The sequence below is a fragment of the Cataglyphis hispanica genome, chromosome 15 (assembly GCF_021464435.1).
Source record: "Cataglyphis hispanica isolate Lineage 1 chromosome 15, ULB_Chis1_1.0, whole genome shotgun sequence".
NCBI classification, from domain to species: Eukaryota; Metazoa; Arthropoda; class Insecta; order Hymenoptera; family Formicidae; genus Cataglyphis; species Cataglyphis hispanica.
In genome coordinates, this window is record NC_065968.1 from 2,358,521 (window position 1) to 2,374,003 (window position 15,483).

The window sequence follows — 15,483 nt, forward strand, 5'->3', positions numbered from 1 at the left end:
AAATGAAATTAGACGCGAAAGGAAATATTAGAAAAGAGAAGGCGAACAAATATATACAAGGTTTCCGTTCATACAGGCTTTTTAAGAAAAAAGGAAGTGGACTTTATCAAAAATCGCAAAAATTTCGATGACTAAATCGGATGAGCCCTATTATATGATGACTAGTTGTTGCCCGCGGCTTCGATCGCGTGGATTTTGCGATTTGGTACAATTGTGTGTGGTAGAAACATAAGTTTTTTGTATTAACATAATTACATCACGCTTATGTAGTAGTTTTCTAACATTTTTGATTTTTAAAATATCCTTACAAAAAAATTAATACCCATTTTCACTTCTCTTAACTGAATTTTCGGAAAATCGTAAAATACGTGTTTCTTTATTTTTAAAGAAGAATCTAAATATCAATTTTTATGTCTGTAACATCTTTGGTTTTTGAGATATAGGTATCCTTATAAAAATAATTCAATCTCCTTTTTCACCCCCTTAGGGACAGAATTTCCAAAAATCCTTCCTTAGTGGGTGCATATGTCATAAAAACAATGTAATCTTCCATGTACTCCTTCCAAATACCTTCCAAATTTCATGTTCTGTTAGGTTAAACGGTTTGAGCTAGGCGTTGATGAGTCAGGCAGTCAGTTTTTCTTTTATACAGGATGTCTGATAATAATCGCCCTATCCTAATGTGCAAGAACGAATTAAACCAAGCAGGAAAGTCCTTTCCCATTTTTTTGGATAATGCTTAATAAAAGAATTATTGAGTAAAATTTGGCCAAACATCGCCTATCTTTAGCCGGGCGTCGGTCAGCCGCGCTATGACAGTGTTTATTAATTTTAATTTGAACTTTGACTGCAATAATAACAGATATTATGCCAAATTTTAAAATTTTAACGTGATTTTTATACATTTATATTCATGCTGAAAAAGAATAAAAAAACAGTTCAAAATGTATATTTTTAATGCATATTGTTAATAAACTTTAACAGTAATAAGTTTGTGCATCATTACCCGTGCCTCTTATCTGCCAATTTTCCCCACTTAATTATCGAACATTTTTATTACACATAGTAAATAAAATGGTACCTTAAATATAATTATCTAAAATGAAATATCATACATTCACGATTAAAATGCTTTATTGAAAAAGAGTTTATTATATAATTATTATATATAAGTATTTAAAGATTTATTTCATACATATAAATTTTTAAAACAAACGCACGCACGTGCGTTTGTTTATTATACGTGGTAAAATAAGATGTAAAATTAATATGCGAGAATAATTTCTTTTTTCATTAAAAATGAAATATATTTACAATTCATTTGCAGGCTTGATAAAGACTCGTATGATGCATCATTGAATTTTTATATCGTTTCATTGAGATTATTTTGCATATTTTTTGTACATGTTCATCATTCGCTGCTCGTAATGACAGCGCACCATCCATTACACGCGGTATGTAATAATTCCGTATTAATATCTTAAAAATTTTTATTAAATTATATAATCAAAAACGATAACAAAGCAAGAAAATAATTATCTGAGTATGATAAATTTGCTCTTACGCAGACTCAATCTATTCTATGATAAGTAAGGACAAGTTTATCACGCTGAAGGTGCTCAAACTTATTTTCTCGCTCGCTATCATTTTTGATTGATATATATATAATATATCAGCGAGTTATACAGAAAATTATATATATACTGCGAAATATATTTAGATGCCTTAATTAAATCGATATTTTCTTCAGATAAACGTGCAAAAATAAATAACACATTATTTATTATAAAAATATATATAATGTTGGAAATTAGTAAATTTAAATGTGTGAGAGAATTAAAAGAATCTAATTTCCTTGAATTACTAAGCCGATCTTGAACGTAAACTGATAAGTGAAATAAAATACATACATAAAAATATACACGGTGTCCTAGATCACCCGTAAGAAAGCTCTCGACATAAGCTATAAGAATATGCAATAAAAAATAGGGGATTCCATTTAAGAAATTAAAGGTGTCCTTGACTTGACCTTAACGATGCCATCCAAGGTCAAACCAATGACACCATCTTATGTTCCTCTCAAAACCATACAATTTTTGATCAAAACGTCTTTCTCTAAAATGCTTAATTTTTGAAAGAAAAAGAATGTACGGGTGGTCTAGGACACCCTGTATAATTCTAGTAATTAGACGCGGCAAGCAAATTGAAAATTTATATATAAATTGTAATAAATGACACATTACATTTTGTAAAAAATATACTTGTTATCCAGATTTTAAGATCTGTATATCTCTCTCTTCATTTTTCTTTCTCAAACTTAATTTTTTTTAGAAAATTGAGTTTGCATTTTCAACTTTTTCGCCTATTTGCTGCGTGAATATTTTCCGATTACTCTTATGAAAGAGTCTACTTTATGTTCTCGCCAAACGATTCCCACCAAACAAAAGGAATTTTTTTTCGTTATCTCATGCTTGCCTCATCTTTTTTCTCGCACGCTTGTTTTCTTGTTTATCACACTCTGTGTATCTCCTTCTCTCTGGAAACGCATTGTTCTCGCATGTTCAATATGTGCAAAATGAGGCAAGAATAAAAGCAGAATATATAGCACTTGTACAAAGTTTGCGTTGTCCATAAACTTAAGAAATTTTTATGTTGCAGGTATCACATATATATTTTCATATCTTCTCTTTTTCCTTAACATCTCCATTGTAATGCTTTAATTAAATTAAATTTTTGCGAGATACAAACAGCTATTTTTCTTTTTCATAAAATGTATATAGTTAATACAAAATGGATTACTTAAAAAATATCAAATTAGAATATTTCCAACAGTTTATCTCTTCGAGAATGCAAATTCTTTCCACGTAATTCAAAAAATGTTACATTTTCCAAAATCATTGCGAATAACAAGGTATATTTATTTTCTTCGGAAATCAATAACTCTCAGAGCATCAAATAAATTATTGCAGCTTGTTAAACAGTCAAAAGTTTCGATTATAATATTCCGTGTTTGTCGACAAAAATATGTGTCAAGAGTGTAATGCCGCGAGTATGCGATCAATACTCTTCCTGAACGCGGAATAAGAGTTTGTATTTAGTATATTTAGGAAAATTACGCCACCGTCCGAGATACTGATAGTAAAACACGATCTTTATTAGCGGCGATTGATCGTTTGCACCACAAGTGAAGCGAAAGAAGGGTATCTTTACATAGACGATCTTATCATAGACGCCTCGTTTGACGTCGCCACGTGAAAAAAATTGTGTTTTCATGCTGCTATCATATAATACACATACTGAGGTATAATTTCGCTTTCAAAAATCTCTTAGTTAATCATTGCAATGAAAAATCAATAACGCGATCGAAAAAATTTTATAGCTAATCATTTCAATCAATTTATTTGTATACGAGAATCAAATATATAGTCGAACAAAATATATATTTTGACGAAAGAATAATAAAAGTTTTAATTTTTTGCCGTATATATTAAAAATGATCGATATGGTAATCGACCAAATAATTGCAAGACGGATGTAATGGATTTTTTATATCTTCTTTATGATGAAGAATACCGACAAGGCGAAACATGTTGAGCAGTTAAAGATAATGTCTATAGTTGATGGTATCAAGAAGAACGATGAAGTGGAGACTGAAATATTAAATAATGTTGTATAACATTGTGTCTTTTCAATATTGTATCAATACAAAATAAATTAAGATGAAACAAATTATGATGAAAAAAATTAAAATTTTACCCGCATAAACATTGCCTAAAATATGAATATAACATATTATACAATAAAATTATAAAAAATGTGATTTTTTTATGTAAAATGTTTTGTAAGATTGCTTGCATAATATCGCAATTAAAATACTCTTACATATATATAGCAATTATTATCTCATAGTATTCTTCATGATTTATGAAAAACAAGATAAATTGATTTATAGTCTGAATAATACATTTTGTATAAAAAAAAGAAAATACATTAAAAAGAAAAGTTCATTTTTTTAGTTGGAGTCATAAGCGAATGTTAAAAAGAAATCATTTAATACTTAGACTTTTTATTTTATGAATAAGTATAACAAAAAATTTAAAGAATATTAGTTTTGTCTTAAAATAATGGTAGATTATTTACGCGTAAATAATAAATCATTTTAAGGCAAAACTCTCTCCCTTCTTAATGACTATATACGACTTAAAAATAAAATAATTATATATACATTACTATGTATATATCTATGCATATACAACATAACCTTGCTGTAAATAACACCAAAAAATATAATCTAACAGAACAAAGAAACCTATTTTATTTTGATTACAGAATACATTCAAATTATTCAAATATTTATATACGTGTTGAACTATTGTTTGGAAAAATAAGACCAATGACAAAAATGTATACTGCATAAAAAGAAGGGAGTTATCAGCTCGCACCTGTCGTACAATTGTTATCATATAATTACCAATATTCTCGATAGCAGCTCAACTCGATGTACACATTATTTCCCAATGCATATTATGAATCGATATCAGTATTTATACATCGCGATACATCTCTCTGAAAACGGAATGTTTTTGAAATTTATTTCTATTCGACAAAATAATGTTTCTACACTAAGATATTTTGTATCAATCTCTTATATATGTATTTCTCAAGTTAACTTTATTCTGAGATTTTATTATATACATATTGTGCCATATATTAAAGATACAAATTGCATTTTATCGACAATAGCACAGAGTTTGAATCAAAACTAATAAGAAGTAAAATAATGTTTAGAGAAATCTTCTAATCTCTTTCTCTTTTATCTCTCGTGAAAAGTATATTTTTGATTGGTCATTAAATCTAATACGCCTATCAATTTTTCCATCATCTCTTTTCTCTCTTCCCGCTTTTATTTGCGCAACTTATCCTCGTCGCAATCTTTCATCTACTAATAAAATGCGTAAATACAAATAAAAACATCAGTTTGAATGAATGTGATACTTGATTTTCTGCAATTATAACGGAATTCGTGGTTGCACATCACATTACTAAGAGCACTTAAACCACGCAACACTTAACTGCGTTATAAAAATACGCAATATTATTACAATAAAATAAGTTTTGTAGTTCTTAATTCGATTAACTATATTTAGTTATCGAAAAGTTATTACAGCCTTGCACCTTATCACAGCGTACGGTAGTTTCTTTCATTGCATTGCCTATAGAATTTCCACGAAAACGCAGCAATCGCCATCAAACATGTAGCAAGAATAATGCCACCTGCAATAAAAACATGTGCACAACTGCTTTATTATTATACGATAAATTACTACTAAATTAATAAATCAAGTGGTAAAAATTATTGCAAAAAAATATTATAAAAAGAACTTTTGTACAACATTACTATACTTATAAATATGATATGTGTATGTTGCTTCCATTTCCTCAATGGAATTTAATATAAGTCTGCTAGTGTTTTATTATATTATCTTATTAAAAATTGTATTTTTTATTAATCTCTAGGAATAACTAAAGCAAAGTTATCTCTTACGTACCAAAAAAGCTTAAACCATCAAAGTGACGATCCTTGGAAGGTGATGGAGTAATTGGGTACGGTGTTGTTTTTACTATAGGTGTAGTAGATACGGTTGTCGTAGCATTGGTGCTTGTTGTCAACGGCGATACAGTTGTAGGTTCACTTGGAGTTGTAGGTTTACTTGAAGTAGTAGTAGCGTTAGTAGTTGTAGTAGGTGTAGGAATAGTAACTGTTGGTGTCGATGTTGTTGTCGGAGATATAGTTGTAGTGGATGTAGGTATAATTGTAGATTCTGTAGTTACAGCATTAGTAGTTGTAGCATTACTCGTCGGCTCAGCAGTTGTTGTGTAATTTTTGTGTTCAGTCAATGGCACTGTTTAGCAAAGAATAAATATAAGAATTTAATAAAGAATAAATATAGATATTTGTGGCTTAGTTGTTAGTTGTGCAGTATCTACATGAAAAACCCTCATATTATTTTTTTTTTTACAAATGAAACTTACATGTTTCAATTACAATAAATAAGAAACGCATAAAACTATTTGCTCTATAATGAATCAGTGAATAAGTTTTTCAAATTATCATTTATCTCTTTATGATAAACTAATGCGTAAGCAGTGTGTAGATATCTCTTTACACACATCTATTTTGTACAAATATATGTACACAACGCATTAATAATATACAAGTATTAATTACAATTAATAATTTAATTTATTTCCTTTAAATTTACAAAATATTTATAATTGGGAATAGATGTGTAAAGAACAAAAATGAGGATTAGCATTAAATTTCATTCCCTGATGATTTCAAAAATGTTACTCCAAAAGTGATAATTTCTCTTTTGACAAATCTTTTGTCAATTTATACATTCCTCTCGAAAATAAACGCGTCGAAATACAAGATTAGAAAAGATCGAGATAGATGCAATATGTGTGCAATATCGCTCGTTAATGGCCGCGATATTATTCTGACGACGAAGCATTACAACTCGTCATCGCGCATACGTCGATCGTTATCGTATTCGACGTAGCCAAGTCCGCAAGATTTGACCGGTGGTCGGCGGAAAATCGATAACGGCAAGAATCTGCTTGAAATCACCGCCGTTATCGTCGTCATAGTCCTTGACTAAATATGAAAATCGAGAATGCGTAATAAACCGGAGAGGTAAAATCGCGCCGTGATTTGTTTAAATTTTAGTCTTACACTTGTAGTCTTCTTTGCATAAAACAGAAGACATGTATGTATCTTTTGACATATCGGAAGTAGATGAAATTCCGAACAAGTAAAAAAAAAAAAGAAAAGTTTTACGGTTTTTTAAAGAAAGCATACATGTATCATAAATACAGCATGGATAGGCGTTGCACGCGACAAAATCTGAGCTGCTTTTGATTCGTTATCGCACAAAATTCATTATTACGCACTGTGTCACACATGTTGCACTATATATACATATATGTGTGTGTGTTGCACAATCGCGCTAATGTCAAAGAATCAAAGAACCTCACCAGCTAATACTAGCGAGCCAATCGTTATGCCCAGTAACATGCAGATCATACAAGCCAACTTCATTTTGGAGTCGTGATAAAAAATGCGGAAACGGAATTCTCTTGTGTCGTGTGAAAATACGCACAGGCGACAATGATATATACGTATTATTCAAACCACTAGTATTACTCGACTATGCCTTACGTCTACTCAGCAGCGACTGCCTGCTGCCTGCCGCGTGTGGTATGTGGTACCAAGATGGCGATGAGCATTGTGCCAAAAATGCGATTCAATAATCCCTAAATAAAAGCTCGATTCATAGTTCATTTTTTCATTTTCAAGATTGTTTCATGGTATCGATTTTGTAATTCAAGTGAGGGTAAAAATTATAAAAATAAACGATTTATTAGAAAATTTATAACATCATTGGTCCAAACCTACTCAAATAATACACAATATTTATTATAAATATTTATATTTATTTTTTATTATTTATTCTTTGAAATATTATAAATATTTTGTATATATTAAGAAAAAAAATCATAAAAATCTTATTCGATATATTATTAAAATATAGACTAAATATTTTATATAATATCGATGGCAAGTAAAAAATAAATATTATTAGTAATATTTTGTAAATATTATTAGTAATATTTTGTAAATATTTCTCAATATTTTTATAAATATTTTTTATGATATTTATGATAAATCTTTATAATCTTTATAAATCTAAGATCACAAAATTATTTATAAAATATTTTGATAAATACTTATAAAATATTTAAATAATTATTATAAATATTTTGTACATATTTTATAAATATTGTGTATTGTTTGGATAGTAAATTCGCAAATTGCAAAACTCATTTTTTTCATCCACTTAAATTATAAAATTGATACCAAAAGGTCCTCTCCAGACAAATATGCATTATACATATGCATGAAAAAATTAATTAAATTATTATACTTTTCTCCTAGAATGATTGTTTTTTATGCATCGTGCATTTATATAAAAATGTATGAACAGACCTTAAACTCCATTCAACCAATCAGATTGTATCTTTATAAAAATGTACTATGAATATGGGGTAAAGACTTAATTTACACCGATATAAACTAGGCCAAAGAATCAAAATCAAGAATTATAGTAACAATATAGTAACAATATCTATCTCGTGCAAGCATATTGACTGCGATCGTCACGATTTGATGTAATTCTCTCTCTCTCTCTCTCTCTCTCTCTCTCTCTATCGTCTATCTATATATATATATATATATATATATATATATATATATATATAAGTTACAAAATTAAAAATTAGAATTACTAATCAGTATAGTTGAATATTACATCGATAGAGATCCTCATAGACTCTTCACTCTTAAACATTTAATAAATAAAGCGAAAAAAAAGATTCTTGGTTATTTTATTCGAAAAAATATTCCAGAATAACGTCTCGAATCCTGTCAATTTCGTCTTTTCGATCTGCTCCATCAATTTTCGTCGGCAACTGCAGGGAAGTGGCGCCCTCAAGCATCGTCGGAGGGGCGGGGAGAGGGATGGTGGCCGCAACGGTTGAGAATGCCGATGATGCGCGCTCAGGCGTTTACGACTGGATTCAGTGCTGCTGGTGCTCGATGCGAAGTGAGTGCGCGTGCGACAGTGCAGCACAAGTGCTTTGAATGCTCGTACCCGTATGTAGCCTGTTTTCGCTCATCAGTTTGTTTTCGGCAAAACGTTCTCGCCATCGTGCCCAAATCGTGGAGGACAAAATTGAGGATTAATTTACGCGACGCGATTACGGGAAAACGGAAACGCTCGCGCACCGCTATCCCGCAGAGTTGAATATCGATAACGATATATTTTTTGCGAGCGAGAAGAGAAAAGCTCGAGCACTACTGCTAATAAACAACACGAGGGGTGACGAGGACTTTGCGAGTAAACGGGTGACGGGTGTGACGGTGTATCATTTTCCGGAACGACAACGAGGTGGCTCACGGTGGTGGCCAGCCCGTGGATAAAGGGCGAGGGAAATGGGCCGCTCCGAGTTTAATACGTGATACGAGGTGCGTGAGCGCGCGCCCGCGCGCGCGCGCGCTCCCTTCCGTAAGCTACGCGTGTGTATGTGACATGCGTGTCAAATCCTCGACGTCGTCCTCGTCCTCGTCCTCGTCCTCGTCCTCGTCGCTTCGTCGTCTTCTCCGTTGTGCCGTATACGGTTCCCCGTTGTGTATTACTCGTTGTATATGCATACGCCGCTTGCGTGAATGAAAGAAAAAGAAAATTGCTGATCACCCCAAGATTGACGAGCGCCCTTCGACTCGACGTTAACGTCGAAAGCAAAGAGGTAGCGGCAAAGGAGTTTCTTGTGAAAAGGAACTTAAATTACGCGGCGCGATATGACGATGACAACAGATGGTGTCGTCACGACGGCGATGACGACGGCGACGACTACGATAATAACGACGATGACGAGGACAGCGTGGTCGTTGTCGTCGCCGTTGTCGTCGTCGTCACCGTCGTCGTTGGCAAGTGCGGCCACGCCGTTGCGCCGCCTACTCGCGACGACGCTGCCGCTACTACTGCTGCTGCTGTCAACGCATCCGGGTCCGGTCGCGGCTTCCTGTCGGTGGACTAATGAGGCTGGTAACGACACTCGTTCGGCGGACTGTGCCCTTCGTGTGCTGGACCCCACGGCGATCGTCGCTCTAGCGCCGTCATTGGACGGCGCGCTCAGATTGCGAATTCGTTGCAGCGACGTACATCATTTCGAGAGTAGTCTGAACGCGCAGAGCTGGCAGCGACTCGCTGGCCTGCACGAATTGCATGTCCACGGTTGCAAAGTATTACGGATACCAAACGGTGCATTTCAGCCTCTACTCGAGCTCAAGCGACTCGTCGTACAAACCTTTAATGCTGCTTGGGGAGCCGCTAGATATTTAGAGTTCGCGCCACGTTCTCTTCTAGGTCTTCGCGAACTTCATACTCTCGAAATTGTCGAAAGTAATGTGCTAGCGTTGCCACCCAGTCTACTTTGCGAATTGGATAACTTGCAGACTCTCAATCTCACCGGTAATCGTATTCGCGATGTCGGTGACATCGGTCTAAAAGTGCGCGGTATTGACGCCGAGTCCTGCCGCGCCGACGTCCGGATTTTGGATCTATCGCGCAACGAGCTCCAACGTCTGTCCGAGGACGGGCCGCTGTTGAGCCTACGACAATTGCAAGAGCTGCACTTGCAACGGAACGTGATCGCCGAGATCGGCAAAAACACCCTGGATGGACTTACAGTGCTGCGGACCTTCAACGCCAGCCACAATATCCTAGACTCCTTGCCTGAGGGTCTGTTCGCCAGCACGCGTGACCTGCGAGAAATACACCTGGCGCACAATGGACTACGCGACTTGCCGCGGGGCGTTTTTACTCGTCTCGAGCAGCTATTAGTTTTAAATCTTGCCAACAATCGCCTCGGCAGCGATCGCGTCGACGAGACTACTTTTCTCGGCCTAATTCGCCTCATTGTGCTCGATTTGTCGTACAATCAACTGACGCACATCGACGCCCGTATGTTCAAGGACCTGTTCTTCTTGCAAATCCTCGATCTACGCAACAATTCGATTGATCGTATCGAAAGCAACGCCTTTCTGCCGCTCTACAATCTGCACACGCTCGAGTTGTCCGACAACAAACTACACACCGTGGGAGCGCAGCTTTTTAACGGTCTCTTCGTTCTAAATCGGCTGACCATGTCGGGGAATTCAATCACGAACATCGACACCGTCGCGTTTCGCAATTGTTCCGATCTCAAGGAATTGGATTTAAGCGGTAACGAGCTTACTGCTGTCCCGGACGCATTACGCGATCTCACCTTCCTCAAGACTCTGGACTTAGGTGAGAACCGGATCAACGAGTTTCACAACGGCTCTTTTCGCAATCTCCACCAACTCACCGGTCTCCGTTTGATCGGTAACGACATTGGCAATCTAACGCGCGGCATGCTTTGGGATCTGCCGAATTTGCAGATCCTCAATCTGGCCCGTAACAAGGTGCAACACGTGGAGAGGCATGCGTTTGAACGTAACATTAAACTCGAGGCTATTCGACTCGATGGCAATTTTCTATCGGACATCAACGGGGTATTCACCAGTATCACTAGCCTGCTGCTGTTAAATTTATCGGAAAATCACATAGAATGGTTTGATTATGCTTTCATACCGGGCAATCTCAAGTGGCTTGACATTCACGGCAATTTTATCGAGAGCCTCGGTAATTATTACAAGATTCGCGATTCCAAGGTCCGAACACTAGATGCCAGTCATAATCGTATTACCGAACTTTCGCCGTTATCCGTGCCGGACAGCGTTGAATTATTATTTATCAACAATAATTACATTAGTATTGTACGGCCCAATACGTTTGCCGACAAAGTGAATCTCACCCGGGTGGATATGTATGCCAACATGATCGAGACGATGGAATTGACATCGTTGCTGCTGACCAAGGTGCCGGAGAATAAACCCTTGCCAGAGTTCTACATCGGAGGCAATCCGTTCAATTGTAACTGCTCGATGGACTGGCTGCCAGCCATCAACAATCAGACTTCGACGAGGGAGTATCCGCGTGTCATGGACCTCGACAACGCTATGTGTCGTACTTCCGGGCCGCGGGGAGTCGCCATTATACCAGCCTCGAGCGCTCGCTCGGAGCAATTTCTCTGCCGCTACGAGGCACACTGCTTTGCTCTGTGTCACTGCTGCGATTTTGACGCCTGCGACTGCGAGATGACCTGTCCAGCCGGTTGCAAGTGCTACAACGATCGCACGTGGAACACGAACGCGGTCGATTGCTCAGGTCTCGGAGTCGAGGAAATTCCACGTAGGATACCGATGGACGCCACTGAAGTATACCTAGATGGCAATGTATTACGAGAGTTGCAAAATCACGCGTTCATCGGTCGCAAGAACATGCGCGTGCTATACGTAAACGCCAGTGGCATCGAATCCATCCAGAATCGTACATTCAACGGTCTCAACAACTTGCAAATTCTCCATCTCGAAGATAATCGGATACGCGAGCTCAAAGGCTTCGAGTTTGAGCGATTGTCACACTTGCGCGAGCTCTATTTGCAAAACAATGCGATCGGCTTTATCGGAAATCTTACGTTTCTGCCTCTTCGATCGCTTGAGATCCTCAGATTGCACGGCAATCGATTGGTGACCTTTCCCGTATGGCAGGTCACTCTCAACACCCGATTGGTCGAGCTGTCATTAGGCGGCAACCCATGGTCTTGCCGTTGCAAGTTTCTGCAAGAGTTGTCCTCCTGGGTGTCGGACAATGCGCATAAAGTCATCGATGCCAGCGATGTATGGTGTTACTATGGCGGCGATGCCAGACAAACGGCCTATCGACGTCGTCTCAACGTTAATGAGACCGCTTGTTCGGACTACTTCTCTCAGGGCGGTGTAATCGAGAGTATCATGGTGTCGGACTATCTGCCTTTGGTGGCTGCCACTCTTTCGGCTGTTCTCGTTCTTTTAGTGATCATAGTACTTGCCTTCGTGTTTCGTGAACCTGTCGGTGCCTGGGCATACTCCAAGTACGGATTGCGTTTCTTGCGCGCCAAACCTGGCAAGACTGTCGTGACAACAGCGGGGCTGAGTTCCGCGGCTGCTATGGCTGCGGGCTGCTGCGACGCCGATCGCGATCGAGTGTACGATTGCTACGTTTGTTACAGTCCGAATGACGAAGACTTTGTGGTGCGATCGTTGGCAGTTGAGCTGGAACACGGCTCCGCCAATCTGAGACTCTGTCTCCATCACCGAGACTTGCCTTGCATTCTGCGTGCTTCCGCGCCCGCCCCCGCGGTCCTCGAGGCAGTAGACGCATCCCGACGTGTGTTGATCGTACTGACTCGTGACTTCCTTCAGACCGAATGGTCGCGTTTCGAGTTTCGCGCGGCATTGCACGAGGCTTTGCGCGGCCGTGCCTCTCAGCTGATCATTGTACAGGCCGGTCACGTCGGCATTGAGATCGAACGCGATCCTGAATTACGACCTTACCTGAGAAGTGCGGCACTCATACTTACATGGGGTGAGAAAAGATTTTGGGAACGATTGAGGTATGCCATACCGCCGTCCACGACCGCCGCCATTATCGCCGCTAATACAACTACTGTCACTGCTGTCACCGCTGGTGATGTATCCGTTGAAAGCAAATCCTCGCCGTTGGTTTACAAACGTAACATCAACACCTATACACTCGATGGCGGTATCGGCAGCCTCGAGAAGAGTGGCGTTTCGACTTTGCGCGGCGGTCAACGCGCCGCGCTCTTCAAGGACGCCTCTTCAGCGCTGATGCTGCAACACGCACCACCCGCTTACTCGTGCGGTGCCCCGCTTTCTCCCATATTATCGCAACAACAACAACAGCAGCCTCCACCGCAGCCGCTTTTGTCGTCGCCGGCGCAACCTAGGCTGACAGTCAATCACACTTATCGAGACGCGGTGCCGGCCGGTAATCTCATCGCGACTGCTACTGCTACATCTAATACCGGTATCGGCGAAGACCATAGGAGACCACTATCCGAGCATATATACTCGTCCATCGACTCGGACTATTCCACCCTGGAGAGGACCGCCTGGAGGCAGCAGCAACCGCCGCCATCGCCACCCCCACCTTCCTCCGGACAGGCCTATTTAGTTTAGCTTTGTCATCGTATCGCCAATTTGACCGCCATAACGATGAGGCAGTCGTTATAGCTTGTTCTCGAAAGGTTGTGCTAAATCTTGCGCTCGTGATTCGATCGTGGCATTGTTATCGCGACTTCAATCATCGATCTGCGATTTCAGACAGACTATGAATTCTCGAAGACGCTGGGCGCGTATCGAGCCACAAATCCCCGCGAGACGCGTGTATATAGCTTAGAAACATTGTCGCGAAGGGAGAGGGACAGAGTGTCTACGTATCGTAATTATCTGTGAAGACTTTGGAAGTGTGATAACGAATCGCCCATTTATTTATTTGACGTTTATTTGTTTAATACGCGACAACTTTTATTCTTTTCTGTCACCGTAATGTGATTGACGCATTTTTCTTCTGGCTCTTTCTGTTTTTTCTTTTTTTTTTGTTACTTCTTCCTCTGTCTTCCTTCGCTCTGTTTAACGTAATAAAATCTCCCACGCCTACGTGCATCCTCGGAATAATTGCGAATTTCGAAATGACATCTCATATAATTAATTTTTTCATAACAAAAATGTTGATATAACTTGTAAGTTATATAATACAATTATATTCTATTGTGAATTGAAAATTTCTTTGAATTAAAAGCGTAAAATGAGGAAAGGTTCAATGAGTGCCGCAGTTCAATTTCTTATCTCGTATTTATTTTGATATGTCATTTCTCTTTTATATTATTATTATATTATTATACTTAATTTATTTTGAACGATCACTTAAGATAAACAATCTTTTGTTCTTCTCTATTTGACATAGAATATTAAAAATGAAATTTGTAATTTTTCTAAGACTACAGATCAATTTGAAATTTATATGGATAAAGATAAAACGTTAATTATAAAACCAAAAATGGAGACATCTTGTTTATCATATTCGATGACTTTTCAGCAAGCGATAGAGCGCGAGTGCGCGCAAAAATCTCATCTAGCGTGATCGTGTATTATATAAATCATCAAGCTGTCCCTTTCGCGGTGGATTTCACTCTCGTGTGTAAATACTTACTTCTACTTACCGAAGTGTAAATACGCTACTATGCAATGTACATCTGTATATATAATGTACGTACAATGTACATTGAGTGTGTGTGTGTGTGTAAATACATACATGTAATACTGGCATGTGTCACATTTCGCAGCGTAATAGGATCATGATGCTAGCTTGGATTCTGAATTTTCGATTAAATGAATGACTTTTTGTAATTTTATATGTCCGCGAAAGAAAAATGAGAAAAAGTAATGTTGTACGATATGTAAATATGTATATTGAATACACACCCTTTATTGCTGCGCCTCGTGTAAGATACTGTTTCTCGCGTGAAAGAGAGGGTCAGGAATAAAAGAGTGAGAAAGAAAAGCGAGAGCCATGCGCCCCGCGATCCATCGAGAGCAGAGCGTGCAAACATTTGCGCATGTGTCGTGAAACTCTCTTAACTGTATACTTGATTTATTTAAACCATGTGAATAAATTTATAAAATACGTTATTATTTATATCTTCGCAATATATGCCTAACATATCTCGTAGAATACTGATTATAATGCATCAAAACTTACATTTAACTTTTCAATCTCTAAATCAACACTGAATATATTCGGGTCAAAATTCTATATATAATTTAATATGTCATTAAAATTAAAATGAAACAACAAAGACTCTTACGAATGTATTAAGATATTATAATGCAGAAAAGATTTGCAAAGTTACAGTTATATTTATAAATTTTAAATG

The 15,483-nt window shown here is 37.6% G+C and overlaps 2 protein-coding genes across 2 annotated transcripts; one reads left to right on the forward strand and one right to left on the reverse strand.

Moving 5' to 3' along the window:
• Positions 1-4,046: 4,046 nt before the first annotated feature.
• Positions 4,047-7,260, reverse strand: LOC126855324 (adipocyte plasma membrane-associated protein Hemomucin-like). The gene is made up of 3 exons (XM_050602870.1): positions 7,039-7,260; positions 5,550-5,903; positions 4,047-5,274 (listed from the first exon to the last, which is right to left on the reverse strand). Exons 1-3 carry the CDS (start codon positions 7,100-7,102, stop codon positions 5,180-5,182), a joined length of 513 nt encoding a protein of 170 aa, XP_050458827.1. The 5' UTR covers positions 7,103-7,260; the 3' UTR covers positions 4,047-5,179.
• A 1,377-nt stretch (positions 7,261-8,637) lies between these two features.
• On the forward strand, positions 8,638-15,238 carry LOC126855288 (toll-like receptor 7). Its single transcript, XM_050602773.1, has one exon. It carries the CDS (start codon positions 9,422-9,424, stop codon positions 13,724-13,726), a length of 4,305 nt encoding a protein of 1,434 aa, XP_050458730.1. The 5' UTR covers positions 8,638-9,421; the 3' UTR covers positions 13,727-15,238.
• The last annotated feature ends 245 nt before the right edge of the window (positions 15,239-15,483 follow it).

What these genes read in the sequence shown, in the direction of transcription:
- LOC126855324 (XM_050602870.1), bottom strand. Translation starts at nt 7,102, where the DNA reads ATGAAGTTGGCTTGTATGATCTGCATGTTACTGGGCATAACGATTGGC. An exon ending in TGGCTCGCTAGTATTAGCTG is followed by an intron (nt 5,904 to 7,038) that starts GTGAGGTTCTTT and finishes TTTGCTAAACAG; the next exon opens with TGCCATTGACTGAACACAAA. An exon ending in TGATGGTTTAAGCTTTTTTG is followed by an intron (nt 5,275 to 5,549) that starts GTACGTAAGAGA and finishes TTTTTATTGCAG; the next exon opens with GTGGCATTATTCTTGCTACA.
- LOC126855288 (XM_050602773.1), top strand. Translation starts at nt 9,422, where the DNA reads ATGACGATGACAACAGATGGTGTCGTCACGACGGCGATGACGACGGCG.